The sequence below is a fragment of the Phoenix dactylifera genome, chromosome 5 (genome assembly GCF_009389715.1).
Source record: "Phoenix dactylifera cultivar Barhee BC4 chromosome 5, palm_55x_up_171113_PBpolish2nd_filt_p, whole genome shotgun sequence".
Taxonomy (NCBI): domain Eukaryota; kingdom Viridiplantae; phylum Streptophyta; class Magnoliopsida; order Arecales; family Arecaceae; genus Phoenix; species Phoenix dactylifera.
The window spans coordinates 5,232,239-5,248,210 of NC_052396.1; the positions used below are offsets into that span (position 1 = coordinate 5,232,239).

A 15,972-nucleotide genomic window follows, 5' to 3' on the forward strand; every position below is an offset into this window, starting at 1 on the left:
AACCAGTCAGACGAATCCATCCCACTGGAATTCCAAATGATTCATTAAGACTTTTAAGGAAAGCAAATTCCAGCATGGCTGAGGCGAAAGGCACTTGCAGGCTTGCAGCAAGAGTAAATATATCTGATTTTGTTCCATACTCTACAAAAACCTAGGAAGGTCTTTAAATGAGCAGAGGTGAGACACCACTCATTGAAGAGAGAAACACCTCTTAAGAGTGATGGCTGAGGCAGGTTGCTCTTTGTAGAGAAAAATTCTTGAGTTCTTTTCGGTCCAGATACTCCAAAGAATTGTAGCCACCAGCATTAACACGGTTTTGTGCATTCATTTATGAAAATGGGAGGGAATTCATTTGGTTCACAGATGCTGCAAGTTTCCAGGGGGATTGAGACCACCAAAATAGAACCAAAACAATCCTAGATAGGAGATATAAAAGAGCAGCCAGATAGGATACGACTTAAGGATTCTGAGTGATCAGCATAGAAAAGGCAGCCACCCAGACTCCTTCCACATCTTTTAAAGATGACTTCTCTGGTGTTTACTTTGTTGAGAGCAGCAAGCCATAAAAAAATTAAGCATTTGATTTTCGAAGGAAGATTTGAGGACCACATGGATCTCGCTAGCTCGAATGGAAGGAAGGCTAGTACATGAAGGCTTCAAAGAACAAGACAAAAGGTTTGAGCAACTTCGAGCCATGCTTCTCAGCACATGATAGATCTTAAACTTCTTCAAATGACATGCTCTCATTCTCCAAATTTATCCCTTCATCACAAGATCGAGATCAATCTTGACTGAAGAGCAATGCACCGATTAAGGAGACATTTAAAGTTAGAAATTCATGTAGTGACATCCCAACCTTTAAATTCTTCACCAAGAACTTTTGCACCTTCTCCTTTAGTTTTTGAAGCTCCTACAATACCTGTGAACTCATAATTGCCACTAATGTAAGAGGAGAGAAACTTGAAGTTTCAAATTCCTAGCTGATGGTGGAACTCGAAGTTTTCCATTATCAAATGTCATGCCTCAAAATTTTATAAAGAAAGTGATGATTAGGCAAATGTTTGTTGTTCATTTTGGAGGCTCATTCAATCACTTCTGATCCGATCAAGGAGAAGAAAGATTTTCCTCCATCTGCTTAATTTAAATCTCTCAAAAAAAATAAAAAAATAAAAAAAATAATGAAAGCAGGGCTAAGTCCTCTTTTTTTTATTGATGATAAAAAAATAGTATACATTTTCTATTTGTAATAGTGAGATCTACTCTTACATAATTCAAGTTGGATTTCTCTTCCTAATTCTATTAGGACTCTCTTTTCTAAAATAAACATCACTAGTAAAAATAGAGTCAAAAAGCTAAAAACTTTAGGAGGCAGATATTGATTTCTACGTCAACTCTGCCTTGTATTGCTCCTGTTTGGTTTGTCCGATGGAGTCGCTATCTGGTCTGCCATTATTTAAGTGGTGCTAGTGTGACGTACTCATACGGAGATAGAGCTGCCATGCTGGTGGAACTCTACCACTGGTGGGGAGGGTATGAGTAAAAAATGTTTGACCCGCATCGAACACTCTCCAGCGGGTAAGAGGCCAGTGGGAGTTGCTACACGGGTGCGGTTCTCCTCACTCCCCTCTTCTCTTTTTTCTAGCAAAAAAATAAAAAGAAAATTAATGTACGTCCTAGAAAGTAAATAGCTGACATGGAGCTCTCATTTGCAATGAAAACTCACTACTTTCACCGGCCAACAGAATCAATCCACATCCTACAAAATAGACAGCTGACTGCAAGCCCTCATTTGCGCAAAAATGCAATTTAGTTTCGCTTATAACCAGAAGGGCAAACGATCATGAAGAGAAAATTTGCCAACATAAAACAACTCTAAGATATCTACCGCTATTTCTAATATCTATGAACAAGGCCAAGGTAATTAAGTTGACAACCCTCACTCTTTTTTTTTTTTTTTGAGTACACCGGCGCCTCACTCCACTCAATGTGAGTATGCCACGAGCAGTCAGAGTACAAAATATGGGCTAAGCCCTGCGGAATGGGATCAGTGTCATCCCATAGGAAAGCCCCAAAGTGATGAGCTGCGAAGAATGCGACTCAATCCGCCGTACCATTCACCTCCCAAAATACATGTGCGACCCAGAATGAGTCGAGACTCTCCAGAAGGTGGCAAACATCTCTGATTAGTGAGTGTAGATCTGGCTTGGCACGTCCGCACCAGATTCACTCAATCACCGTGGCCGAATCACCCTCCAAAAATATCCACTGAGCCTCCAAGTGCACTCCAGTATGAACGAGGCCTTCCAACGCCGCGCACAGCTCTGCCACTAGGATAAACTCATCGAATATGCATGGTTCCCCTGCTGCAATCAATCTGAACTCCTGATTTCTGATCACAAAGCCCACACCATATCTACTACCATTCTTTAAAATACTGCCGTCGAAGTTTATCTTGAGAAAATTAGAAGATGGGGGCTCTCAGAATATCATGAATACCATTGCATATCTGGGTGCTGCAAGAGCCAAAAAGGGGCCAGATGTCTCTGTTATCTCTCGGTAGAATCTCGACTACAACGCTCTCCAGCTCAATGTGCAAATCCGAAACTCCCTCTCTAACATAATATAAAAAAGTACTCAAGTTATGACTTCTTGCATGCCCCTATAATATTATTTATATATATATATATATATATATATATATTCTCCAGCTCAATGTGCAAATCCGAAACTCCCTCTCTAACATAATATAAAAAAGTACTCAAGTTATGACTTCTTGCATGCCCCTATAATATTATATATATATATATATATATATATATATATATATATATATATATATATATATATATATATATATATATATATATATATATATATATATATATATATATATATATATATATATATATATATGGGTGCTGCAAGAGCTAAAGAGGGGCCAGATGTCTCTATCTCTAGGTAGAATCTCAACTACAACGCTCGCCAGCTAAATGTGAAAATCCGAAACTCCCTCTCTAACATAATATAAAAAAGTACTCAAGTTAGGAGTTCTTGCATACCGCTATAATATTATATATATATATATATATACAATTCGAAGTGCGCAGACCTCAATGACAGAGCCCAGTCTCGCATCACGAAAGAGATGTCGCGATAGAGTACCATACAGCCTGTAGGTAACCATCACATCATCCGATCATAAAAATAAAAAGCTATCGACGTGACTCAACATTGTGTAACATTCTGCGATGCAAACCGCACGCTGCAGAAGTTCTTGAATTACAGTTGGTCAGGCCAAGGACCTGAGTGCAGGTCTCCCACTATAAGTAGTGGAAAAAGAATTGATGCAGTGCTCCATGAACTCTCTACAACCCAACAACCCAAGTTCTGGACAAGATGTACCTTGAACCGCTGCCGATCGCTATCCTCCTAACAGCCCTCCTCATCTTTCTAATCCACAAAAGAGCCACCCCAAACAGATCTAAGCTTCCACCCTCCCCTACCAAGCTTCCAATCATAGGGAACCTCCACCAGCTGGGAACTCGTCCTCACCGTGGCCTCCATGCCCTCTCCCAAAAGTATGGCCCCCTCATGCTGCTTAAACTGGGCTCCGTTCCCACCATCATCGTCTCGTCCGCCGAGGTGGCTCAAGAAGTCATGAGGACCCAAGATTCGATCTTCGCAAGTCGTCCTTCCTTGGAGCTCGCCAAACAACTCCTCTACAACTGCAGGGACATGGCCTTTGCACCTTACGGTGAGTACTGGAGGCAGATAAGAAAGCTGTGCATCGTTCACCTGCTGAGCGCCAAACGAGTGCAGTCATTTTCCGGCGTTAGGGACGAGGAAATATCGCAGGTGATCGATCGGATCGCATGTTGCTCAGCAGTTGGTCCCGTGAATTTGAGCAAGATTCTGAATTCACTTTCGAGTGGTTTGATCGCCAGAATCGCTTTTGGGAGGAAGTTTCTTGGAGAGGAAAGGAGCAAGAAGGCGCAAGAGCTAGTTGAGGAGACCTCAGCCTTGTTTGGTGGCTTCTACGTGAGAGATTACTTCCCTTGGCTTGGATGGCTGGGCAAGCTGGGTGGCATGGATGGCAGGGTAAAGAGATGCTTCATTAACTGGGATGCCCTCCTTGAAGAAGTGATTCGAGACCATGAGGATCGTAAAAGAGATCAGTTTGGAGCTGACCAGAATGAGGACTTGGTCGATGTTTTGCTCGCACTTCAGAAGGATCGCACGGAAGGCTTCACCCTCGCCAGAGACGAGATCAAGGCAATCATTTTGGTAGTCTCTCCCACTTACTTCGACACTAGCCAGTAGTTCTAGGAGTATGGATTGGCTTCAGTAAATCAAAATCCACACCAAATTTTGAGATGCATATATATTAAAAATGAATTAATTAGACTTTTCAATGGGTACAAACTCGATTGCAAATTATAAGATGTTAATAAATCTATCGCCCAGAATTTATTTCATCATAGTAAAACGAGTTTTTTTTTAAAAAAAAAATAGTAGAGTTAGCAAGTATCCTAAAATTTGTAGCTACAGTAGATTAGTAATGATGAAGTGGAAAATTTTGCATCTTTCCTCTTTCTTTAGTAGCTCTCTATTTCACTTCATGGGGCAGCTAGCATGCAAGTCAAAAAAAACAAAAACAAAAAAACACTGTCAATTGTGGAAGGTGGTGCCGACTAATTGAGTCAGTAAAGTCTTTTGCGCTAGTGGACTTCATTAACCCTAGTTCTAACTCAAAAAAAAGGGGGGTTAATTTAATCACACATGGTCATCTGAATATTGATTAGTGGCAAGTGATTGAACAATAATCCACCTGCATTACATGTAGTATCCTCTCATCACCCCCAATGTTTGATGCATGGCGGATGTGATTGAATTGGATCCCCTTGGTGTCACGAATAAAAAGAAAAAAAAAGAAGTCCTACACTTAGTACACGGCCTAATTTGGCTAACTACAATTAATTGATTTTAATTATTTCTATAGATTCAAGATTCTTTTAGCTAGCAAGCTATAAGTGACTCCGTGGAAATTTAAGATGCTAGCACGAGTATTGATCGCCTCCATTTTTTTTTTCCCTTTCCTTGCAGGAACTATTTGTCGCAGGAACGGACACATCATATATCGCCCTAGAATGGGCAATGGCAGAACTTGTTCGAAGCCCAAAAAGATTGAAGATAGTGCAAGATGAGGTAAGGGAGATACTTGGAAATAAGAGCAAAGTCAAGGAAGATGACATAAGTAAAATGAGCTACTTGAAAGCAGTGATCAAGGAGAGCTTGCGCTTGCACCCTCCACTTCCATTACTAGTGCCACGAGAATCACTTGAAGCAACCAAACTACAAGGCTATGAAATCCCGAGAAACACAAGGATTCTTGTTAATGCTTGGTCCATTGGGCAGGATCCAACATCTTGGGAGGAGGCCCGTGAGTTTAGGCCAGAGAGATTTCTAAACAACCTAATAGATTTCAAGGGCAATGATTTCCACTTTATTCCATTCGGTGCAGGCCGAAGAATCTGTCCTGGAATGCACTTTGCTATCTCAACCATCGAGCTAGCTCTTGCCAATCTGTTATACAGATTTGACTGGAACTTGCCCAACAACATGAGTCCAGAGGATTTAGACATGGTGGAAGCTTATGGAATTTCGACTCGTATGAAGTCCAATCTTCTTCTTCATGCTATACCTTACAAGGCATAAAGATCAAACTCAGCTGATGTGGGCTGCTGTATGTTTGTAGTTGAAGAAAATGAAGGGATTAAAACTCGCCAATATATACGTTATGCTTCAAGAAGTTTGATATAAGCATCTACCACTACAGTTCTGTTGCTATAGTATTGCTACAGTATTTTGCTGTATTCATAAATAATTTTGAGTTCAAGCTGATTGGTGTGTAATATTTGTCAAGCCTGCTATGAGTCGATCTTCATCCAAACCAAGAGTGCCTATATTCATCGTTACTGCAAAGGTCGTGATGCATATGCCTTCTCAAGCGATCGAATACAAAGAGAGATATGTTAATGAACGATCATATGAAATTCAAAATTCGAGTATAGGTCGAGCTAGCCCTATCTAATCGGCCGAGAAATAACTGAGTTAGATTTTGTAGTTGAAGAAAATAAAGAGATTAAAATTCCCCAATATGTATGTTATACTTCAGGAAATTTGACAAAAACATCGCTTGAGGAGGGCATGTTGTGTGCACCTTGCCATATTTATGGCATGGATCTTTATTTCATCACAGTCAATTACCACTTCGGTACTCTTCTATTTTAACTTTTAACCCTATAGATGGATCCTTTGGCCTACTAATGTAGCATGCGAAGTTGGCACTTATGAGCAGGCTATCAATGCTATAAGTGAGAGCATAGAAAAGATGATAAAAGGGCAGGTCGTCTTTGTGTTGTGTCAGAAACTTCTATAATTTCAGAATGCCTAAGGCAATCATGTACTTTTTTGCAAACGGTTTCTTGGAGTTTTTATAATTTTTTTTTTATTAAGAGAGAAAAAGGAAAAGAAGAGAGACCCACCTGTATTATGATTATACAAATACTGACTTTTGGAGATGCACCATCCAAATGGAAAGTCTCTTCATGATCAACCTCAAATTCGGGATTAAATCCCTCAGATTCAGATGGGTTAATACTATATGCAGGTGAATGGCTGGTTTGAGAAGTAATGGGATGAAACCAAAGAAAGATCGTCAAAATGAAAGTTATCAGAAGGAATTTTGTACATATTTGGGAGGACAAAGAGGGCATTCTGTTTCCAAAATGTAACATGACATGAAATGCACCATTTCTTTCTAAGAGGGTCATAATAGCGATATCATTTTTATCGAATCTTAAGCCCAAAAATGCAGAGATAGCTGATTTAGTTCTGAGGTCGTCGCACTCTCTTTTTGGAAGGAAAACAAGACAAGTTGAACCAAAAAATGCAAGGATGAGAATAGTAAGGAGTAGTGTGATGTAAATGCTTGAATTGGTTTACTTCTGCAGTTGGTTATATGATTAATGAGACAAATGGTTGTGCTCATAGTTTCTTCCCAAAATTCTTTTGGCATGAAGAAAGACAAAAGTAATGCATGAGTAGTTTCCACATTATGGCGGCATTTTTGTTCAATCCCTATTTTGCCTAGGTGTCCCAAGATATTCATGAAAGCTTCAGAAACATATCCATCACCAAAGTTTGAACAAAAAACTTCATAGTTTTTGAAAATTGTGTTTTTTTTTTTCATGTTTGAAAATTTTATATAAACTTTAAGAAAAATCAGACCAAGAACAAAGTAAAATATCTATAAACGAGAGTAATCATCTATGAATAGGATATAAAATTGAACTCCGCCCACAGAGGATACATAAAACAAGACATGACAAAGGTAGAAGCAGTGACAGAATGGATACTCGAAAGAGGGAAAACATGTAGCTTATGAAGAATAAATAAAACTTATGCCCTGTCCCAACTTGCTTCACTGTCGAAAGTCCTGCACGAAATATCCAGAAATAGACTTCACTTTTTGCTGTTTCATAGTTCAGATATCATTTCCAACTTATTTTTGTGAACAAAGTTGGTTTGGTTATATCTGCTAGCTAAGAAATCCCAAACTTCTTTCGTGGTGTCAAACTTCCCACATTGCATGCTGAGAGGAGGAGTCACAGTGTTGGAAATCCAGGTCAAGATCTTGTTATGTTTGATTTCAGAATATGCCTTATCTCCAGTGATATATTTCCAAAGGCTAGGCCCTTCCATTCCAATAAGCTGTTCATAAGAAAAGCCCAATTGCTATAACCGTTCTTGCCAATTTCACTAGAATGGGTTGGGAATTTGCCATGGCCATCATAAATAAATAAATAGGATTTGAATCAATTTAATAGCAGCAAGAATGATGATCATAGATAAATTTGGTGTTGGCCTTGGTATAGAGAAAATAAAAAAACAGAAGGTAGGATAAGCTAGTGGAGGAGACAAAGAAATAGAGTGATTGATGGTACCAGAGTAATAAATGTTGGCTTTGGTACCATATTACGAAATACAATGAAGGTGGAGAACAATTAGTGATTCCTATATATTAATCACTTGAATAATTATCTGTTTAGATACAATGTAGGCCACCCATATACAGTATATTGTACAGGGAACATGTCGTATTTTTTTGATTAGTTATAAATGGAAATATTAGATAGCTGTACAAGTGAGTAAATATGGTAAATTTAGTTTATATTGTAGGAACAGTATACATGAAAGATTTTAATGTAATGTTATATAATACTAATAACATAAATTATATAACTATTGATGCTATGAGGACCATTGATACTTAACCTCATGCGCAAAATCCTATCTCACCAGCACACTTATCTTGATCCCGTGAACCCATGGTCTATATGTAATCTAACTAGATTTGGTACAGAATTGTTCTAATCTCTTATTTGGTTCGCCAAAAAATTTTTTTTGCATTTTTTCTTTAAAAAGTTGATGTAGAGCGTATGATGTTTGGAAAAATAATCCTGTATATTAGTTGATAAAAAAAAAAGACATATTTTAAAATAACTTATATTTAGTTGCACATATATTTTTCTAAATAATTATATAAAACATTTGTAATATTTTTAATAAAAAATATTATCAATTTTATCTAAAAGTTTAAAGTTATTTTTTAAAAAAATACTAATTTTCAGCCTCTAAAAATAGACTTTTCAATATCCCATATAATTTTTTTTATAAAATATAAAATTTTATTTTTATTAAAAAAATATTTTTTAGTTTTAAAAAATTAATAAAAATAAAAATATTTTTAAATTTTCTGTTGAGTTTTTTGTCTTCTTTTTCCGTTTTTATAACATTTCCGAATCCGGTGCTCGTTCGGATTGCACGTGAACCCGGATGTTCCAGCAACAGCAAAAAAAAAAAAGAAAGAAAGAAAGCGCCTCGCGCTCTCACGCGGCTCCGGCCCTTTACCTTTCCAGCCAGAACCCCACTCCAAAGGCCAGGCGCGTCCGCCACTCTCGCCGGAGCATGGCATCCAACGCGAACCCCGCCGAGTGCGCCAAAGGAAAGCAGAGAGTGCTGGTATCCGAGACCGAGGGGGAGCTCGCCGTGGCCTTGGCCAAGTACACGGCCGAGCTCTCCGACAAGTACGCCCGGGAGCGAGGCGCCTTCACCGTCGTCTTGTCCGGCGGCTATCTCATCCACAATATCAGGTAATTCATGGTTTCTCTTGTCCGTATGGATTTTTGTTTCTTGATCTAATGGAAGGAGACAAATTTATAGGAAGCTGGTGGAATCGCCGTACAAGGAATCGGTGGATTGGGCCAAATGGCACGTCTTCTGGGTGGACGAGAGGGTCGTCAAGAAGGATCACGTTGATAGCAATTACAAACTCGCATATGATGGCTTTCTCTCCAAGGTGTACCAATCAAAACCCTTCTCCTTTTTCTATTTCTTGAATTTGTCGCTTTAAAAGTTGAAAATTTTCAATTAGGTTAATTTGGATCTTTACAACGTTGATTTTCTTGTTGAAAATTTCCTTGTCAAATCTGCAGAACTGGTTCGAAATTTTCGATTTGTTGATTTTTGGGTTGGAGTTCGATGCCATGTCGATAGTTTAGAGACTATCAAGATGGCAGGACATGTTGTATAACTATAGATCTCTCTCTTTTGTTTTGAATGGTATATAATTATAGATTTTGCTAGTTCTGAATCTATGCGGATATGAAATGTTTCTACATCTATCTTTACATGCGATGGTTCATTACCGATAAGTTGGATGGTAGTTGAATCTACAGGGTCATTATATGGATGGTAGTTGAATCTGTGATTGTTTAGGCTTGCAATGAGTTATCTATGTTCTGGGGATTTCGATTCCAGGAATTCCACTTTGGAGTTTTTTAGTCTCTAATACTTGCTCCCCAGCTTTAGGCTGTTAATTTTTATGGGATGTTCCTTTTACAATTTGTGAAATGAAACAAGGTGACCTATCAACTTTCTATTCAGCATCTTAAGTGGAGTCAGACATTTGAACTCCCCCTCTAAAACATTTATATTATTTTTATTTTCATGTCTTTTGGGTTGTGTTGTAGCATAAGGATAGCATTATGGGACTAACCAATAACTAATCCCTAGTTTCTACTCTAGTTCAGTAGTTTTTAAATCTGGCTCTTGGATCTGCCGCTGTCCAGGTTGAGAATGTGATGATGCATCCATAGGTTGCTGACTCTCAAAATGACTATACTTGCTTGAAAATTTTTATAGCTTCTGATCTTTGTCCGCACTCGATAATAGCAGAAATGTTGAGCATCTGCTTCTGACACCATCTTTCTCTTTGCTAAATGGAAGGTTCCAATTCCACCAAGTCAGGTATATTCCATCAATGACTCGCTCCCAGCTGAGGGTGCTGCCGATGACTATGAGGCCTGTTTGAAGCAGTTGGTCAAGACAGGAGTGTTGGAAGTTTCGGCATCCACAGGGTTCCCAAGGTTTGATCTAATGCTGCTGGGTATGGGTCCGGATGGGCACTTAGCTTCTCTATTCCCTGGGCACCCTCTTCTTAAGGAGAACCAGCGGTGGGTTACCTATATAAAGGACTCCCCTAAGCCGCCGCCACAGAGAATTACTTTCACATTCCCTGTAATCGATGCTTCTGCCTATATTGCAATGGTGGTTGTTGGATCTGGTGAAGTCGATGCATTGAAGAAGGCTCTTGGGTGCAGAGATAGCTCATCTGATCTGCTGCCTGTTCAAATGGTTTCGCTTGAAGATGGGGAATTCACTTGGTTTACTGATAAAGAAGCAGTTTCTAAGCTGCAAAATAAGGCAAGCCCATGATGAACCATATATGTTTTGGAAATAGTTCTATTCTTAATAATTCTGGTGACAACTCTGCTAGAGTTGATCTAGTAATATGTGGTTAATGTTTCCAGCACAATTACATCTGCTGTCCATCTTGGTAACTGTTATACATATAAATTCCTGATGTTTGTTGGTCTAAATAACTATATGGGGCATATAATTTTTATGATTTCATTTTATAGTATTTGATATTTATTTTTTATTTAATTGGCATCATAATACCCAAAATATGGGTGACAGAGAGGGAGCATTAAAATTAGAATTAATAATACTCTGAGCCAGTGTGGTAACTGTCAACACATCGCATTCCAAAGTTTAAAAGAAAAATTCAAATATTTATAAGAAGTTTGATATGAACTGGAAGAGCATCACTTATATCTTAACTTACAACTGATGAACTTGTCTCGGATCTTAGTCAATTTGTGCCATAACTCTACCTTCAAATATATTTGAGCAAGAAAGGATCCTTTTAATATATTTCGAAAGCAGCTATGTTAATTAGATGTATAAATATATGGTAGTGACAGGGGGTCACCATGGTGTTAAGTATATTCTATATAGCACTACAAGAATACAAAAGATTACTTCTAACATTTGATAATTCCTTTTCTATTATCCGTGCAAATTTCTTTTTGAACCTTGACATATGTGAATATAAAGCAAAGTACCTACAGCATGAGTTAAAATTGGTGGAAATGTACATTACTCACAAATGAAGTGAATGAGGTGGAAGAATCAACCCTATAAAATATCAGAGTTCACTCCATATTGGTCAAAAGCAAGATTAAAGAATTTTTTGAGTAGTTCCTAAATACTGGGAATGCCTTAACTGTCAATTGCTCGGCTATATGTTATTGCCCCAAATGAGCAATTTTAATTCTCTGCTGCCAAAGTTTCGGAAAATCTTTCTCTAAAATTTTGTTCACATAAACTGTCATTTTTCTTGTTTTCGATTAAAAATCGTAGCGGATCTTCAAAATCTTTTGATGATATTTTTCATCTGTATTTGTATATTATGCTTCCCAAATAAACTGGGGACTTGTTCCGCATTGTCCATGATCATTAGTCATTTTCTTTTCTGATGACTTTTTCTTTTCTGATGACATTTTCTTTTTTTTTTGGTTACTGTTCAGGAATTCTGATTGCAGTGCGGAAGCATGGTTTGCTCCTAAATAAGGTCACAGGTCATAGGTTTATTCTTAACATATATTATGATGGCCTCGTTATGTTATGGAGAAGGTTTAACTATGTACCTGTAACCGTTGCTGTTCTATGATAAACATGGTTTCTTTTCCCACCATTCATGCAATCATTCTGATGCATGCATAACAATTGTAGGCACAACAAAGAATTTTAGGAGCAACTCATTTTGCTGGTGTCATATGTCTATCTAAAGCTGTGTAGTGCTATCCCAGCAGTGTAGCATCTCCAACAAGCCAATTCCCTGATCTCATTTAGCTTAATACATGTTCTTTTATGCATTTTGTGTATGCATACTAGTTTCTGACCCATTAAGCATGGCTCAAAATCTATATGAAAGCAGCCTGCCCCTCGTAGATTAGATCGCATTACAGACTCCAGATCAAGTAGCTGACTGAACACAAAAAAAAAAAAAAATCTTGCTTGATGACTGAACAAAAAAACTGGGGGCTTGTTCCACATTGTTCATGATCATTAGTCATTTTCTTTTCTGATGACATTTTCTTTTTTTTTTTTGTTACTGTTCAGGAATTCTGATTGCAGTGCGGAAGCATGGTTTGCTCCTAAATAAGGTCACAGGTCATAGGTTTATTCTTAAAATATGTTATGATACCTTCGTTATGTTATGGAGAAGGTTTAACTATGTACCTGTAAACGATGCTGTTCTATGATAAACATGGTTTCTTTTCCTACCATTTATGCAATCATTCTGATGCATGCATAACAATTGTAGGCACAACAAAGAGTTTAAGGAGCAACTCATTTTGCTGGTGTCATATGTCTATCTAAAGCTGTGTAGTGCTATCCCAGCAGTGTAGCATCTCCAACAAGCCAATTCCCTGATCTCATTTACCTTAATACATGTTCTTTTATGCATTTTGTGTATTCATACTAGTTTCTGACCCATTAAGCATGGCTCAAAATCTATATGAAAGCAGCCTGCCCCTTGTGGAGCTGATTAGATCGCATTACAGACTCCAGGTCAAGTAGCGGACTGAACAAAAAGAAAAAATCATGCTTGATGATGTAGTCAACTATAGATTTTTCTTCAACTATAAGAAAATAAATCAGGCAGAAAAATCTTGTCTTTCTTAAACAGAAGAATGATGCATGTACAACTGTTCCCCTTTTTAGATATAACATGCACCTTATTGCATTTGTAATACTTCCATTTGTAGGATAACAAAGCCTATAGCCATGTTATCTGTCTTAAGCTTCCAACAATCCTTTTCTGGATGCAGACCACTGCGTGGCTATTGAATGGTTTTGGAACCAGAGACTCAACAAAGGACATAGCGCTTATTATGATTTCTTTTGTTTTCTTTTTCTTCTTTTTTTTTTCCTCTCGCATCAGCTAGAGCTAATACAATGAAAGCCATCACTCTAGCCATCAAATCTATAGAGAAACTAGTCATGATTATCATCTATGCTTGTTATGATTTCAGTATCACATTTCATGCATAGCTAGTGGAAACTTAGCAACAGAAACAATTAGAAAAGATTCCATGTACTTAATATGTTTTAATAATAAAATTATTTTCAGCAAATATTGTTGGGCAAGCTAAAAGTGATAGGTAACACTAGACCTGAGAGAGCTGAGATATCAAGTGTGGGGCAACAGGAGTATCAATCATGTTGATGCTCACATATCAGGTTTTGTTTGTATGACAGTTGTGGAGACGGAACCTAACAGCTCAGCCATCTTCCTGATACGAGAAAACACCTAACCACCATTCAGTACACTCCTCTTGTGGGGACTTTTTTTTTTTCTCCCCCTCATTCCTGATAAGCTTTTTTTTAGCACATTATCCATTCTTCCATCTCAGAAGGTTTGTCCTCACTTCCTCGTACCCTTCAGGTTCTCCAGTGTTATTATGAAAACCTTTTGTTTTTATTTGTGAAAACAAAACAACAACAATAAGAACAACAACAAATGATGAATTTGGTACAACAAAAGTCCCGTACTCTTCTATTTCAAGGATGTATCATTGAATTGACTGACCAAAATTTGTGCTTGTAACATGCATGATTAACTGCAATGCAAAGCCACATGGCCATGTGACTGACCTAGCTCAAGATATGTATATCCTTATAGTCTATATTCATTTAGTTGGGAGGCAACCTTTTGTTAAGTCAGTGAGGTTGGTGTTTTTCTGAATTTTGGGATTTGAGGACCCTAAAAAATCTCTCCATGTCAAAGTAGCACTTATGATCATACTGCTATTAACTCCATTTATATTTGCGGCCATCCGGAATTAATTGCGTTACAGCTAACTAGATAAGAGTCATAAGACTCATGAAATACATAGTAGTTTTTATGCCATGTAAAAGAAAGCTGATGCGATGATAGGGCCTAACTACATTTAAATCAGAAGTGGGTAATTTGATGTGTGGGTTAGCATTTATCATGCCGATCCCTGACTAACTCCGAATATTTGGTACCCTAATACCACTTCGGTACACTGACAAATGTTACTTCCAGAGTTAGCAACGAACTTTCTCCATGTCTCCATCCTAAATGAAAAAGCAAAATTTTGTATGGCAAGAGCAATTTTTTCTTAGAAATGTTTGCCGATGTTTTCTTATCTGAATCAACCTCGTCAGATCAAACCACATCCTCATCTTGGCATATTGACCATGATAATTTTTCATGCCTCCCGCCACATGAATGTTGCATAACTTACTTTATTATTTTTTATTTCTCAAAGAGGACAAAGTAGAGAAAAACTTGCATTGTATATATGCTATTAGCCAGCTACTCAAGAACAGGAAATCTTGAACTTGGGATGCTGACAATTTCTCTCATTGATCAAAGAAAACAGAACAGAAACATAAACATTGTTTTTCTTCTTGACGCAATATCCAATGCAAAAGAACCTTTTCTTAGTTCCAATGACTTATTTGCTCACGTAGAATGGCATGTATACTAATAACAAAGAACTGCCAGTTTCAAGCACCAATCTCTCCCTCAATCTTCTTCCGCTCCTCATCCATGAAGGCCGAGACCGGGAAGGACCTTCCTATCCCCACTGCTGACTTGAAGTATATCTTCTTCCCAGCCGGGTCATCCATGATCATCTCGGTGATTGGTACCCACAGCAGCATCTGCTTGCTCCTCACCCCCGTCATCTTCTTCATCCTATTCTTCTCCACGTACGCCGTCACCACCGCCTCGTACCTCACTCGGGTATTCGTCCCTGCGAAGAAGTGCTCATAGGGGCCCTTCTGCTTCATCCACACCAACCCCGTCTCCCTCACCCCTCCACATTCTTCAAGGTCCTTGAGAGGGAGGACACCCCTCGGGAAGCCGAGCTCTTCGAGCAGCTCCACGCAGTGCCGGCGGCACTCCTCCCGTCCATAGACGATCTCGGCGCCTTCCCTCTCTTTGTCGGTCAGAGCAAGGGAGCCCATTCCTGTTGGTGTGCTGTGGGAGATAGGGAGAGGTTCTCATCGGGGGATTTTAAAACAAACGGTTTGAAGGGCATGGCGGGTGGGTGGGTGGCGGGAAGTTCAACTAACATGGCCGAGGTTGGGTCACCAATGAGAGTGGCAAGGGAGAACGGCTTTTGGAAGTCGTAAAATGGGGTCACCTAATCTTAGATTTATGAGGCTAGCAAATAAATGTTTTCGCCATGCACGTTGGATCCATGACCTTGATGTGTTTGAAGACAGATGCTGACAAAAGCATGACAACTACCTACAAAAAAAATTGGAGTGTATATAGGATAGCATTATATGTAGATTCTAATTAGGTTGGTTGGTCTCCATAGAGACATTGTTTTAGATCTGATAATAGATATGCCACAAGTGATGTGTACGCAAAGATTAAGGTAATGGTAAACTAATACCAATATAAATGTTTGCTTCAGTAAAATGTCGGTAATCGTCAACATAGGACCGCCATGCTGC

The 15,972-nt window shown here is 38.5% G+C and overlaps 3 protein-coding genes and 1 non-coding gene across 5 annotated transcripts; 2 read left to right on the forward strand and 2 right to left on the reverse strand.

Moving 5' to 3' along the window:
- The first annotated feature begins 3,371 nt into the window (after nt 1–3,371).
- On the forward strand, nt 3,372–5,916 carry LOC103722056 (cytochrome P450 71A1-like). Its single transcript, XM_008812488.4, has 2 exons — nt 3,372–4,284; nt 5,104–5,916. Exons 1-2 carry the CDS (start codon nt 3,397–3,399, stop codon nt 5,713–5,715), a joined length of 1,500 nt encoding a protein of 499 aa, XP_008810710.2. The 5' UTR covers nt 3,372–3,396; the 3' UTR covers nt 5,716–5,916.
- Nucleotides 5,917–8,895: 2,979 nt separating this feature from the next.
- LOC103722058 (probable 6-phosphogluconolactonase 4, chloroplastic) lies at nt 8,896–12,758 on the forward strand. 2 transcript variants are annotated; one of them, XM_008812490.4, is made up of 5 exons: nt 8,896–9,215; nt 9,286–9,421; nt 10,351–10,827; nt 11,997–12,040; nt 12,592–12,758. In XM_008812490.4, exons 1-4 carry the CDS (start codon nt 8,899–8,901, stop codon nt 12,003–12,005), a joined length of 939 nt encoding a protein of 312 aa, XP_008810712.2. In that variant the 5' UTR covers nt 8,896–8,898; the 3' UTR covers nt 12,006–12,040; nt 12,592–12,758. The 2 variants fall into 2 exon arrangements, with proteins under 2 accessions (XP_008810712.2, XP_008810711.2); XM_008812489.4 differs by having other exon boundaries at nt 8,897–9,215; nt 11,997–12,047.
- A 651-nt stretch (nt 12,759–13,409) lies between these two features.
- LOC113463743 lies at nt 13,410–13,494 on the reverse strand. The gene has a single exon (XR_003388529.2). It is a non-coding gene; the product is annotated as a small nucleolar RNA Z102/R77 (small nucleolar RNA).
- A 1,240-nt stretch (nt 13,495–14,734) lies between these two features.
- Nucleotides 14,735–15,490, reverse strand: LOC103722061. Its single transcript, XM_008812494.4, has one exon. The coding sequence runs from the start codon at nt 15,472–15,474 to the stop codon at nt 15,013–15,015; it is 462 nt and encodes a 153-aa protein (XP_008810716.1). The 5' UTR covers nt 15,475–15,490; the 3' UTR covers nt 14,735–15,012.
- Between the last annotated feature and the right edge of the window lie 482 nt (nt 15,491–15,972).

What these genes read in the sequence shown, in the direction of transcription:
- LOC103722061 (XM_008812494.4), bottom strand. Translation starts at nt 15,474, where the DNA reads ATGGGCTCCCTTGCTCTGACCGACAAAGAGAGGGAAGGCGCCGAGATC.
- LOC103722056 (XM_008812488.4), top strand. Translation starts at nt 3,397, where the DNA reads ATGTACCTTGAACCGCTGCCGATCGCTATCCTCCTAACAGCCCTCCTC. An exon ending in AGATCAAGGCAATCATTTTG is followed by an intron (nt 4,285 to 5,103) that starts GTAGTCTCTCCC and finishes CTTTCCTTGCAG; the next exon opens with GAACTATTTGTCGCAGGAAC.
- LOC103722058 (XM_008812490.4), top strand. Translation starts at nt 8,899, where the DNA reads ATGTTCCAGCAACAGCAAAAAAAAAAAAGAAAGAAAGAAAGCGCCTCG. An exon ending in TATCTCATCCACAATATCAG is followed by an intron (nt 9,216 to 9,285) that starts GTAATTCATGGT and finishes ACAAATTTATAG; the next exon opens with GAAGCTGGTGGAATCGCCGT. An exon ending in ATGATGGCTTTCTCTCCAAG is followed by an intron (nt 9,422 to 10,350) that starts GTGTACCAATCA and finishes GCTAAATGGAAG; the next exon opens with GTTCCAATTCCACCAAGTCA.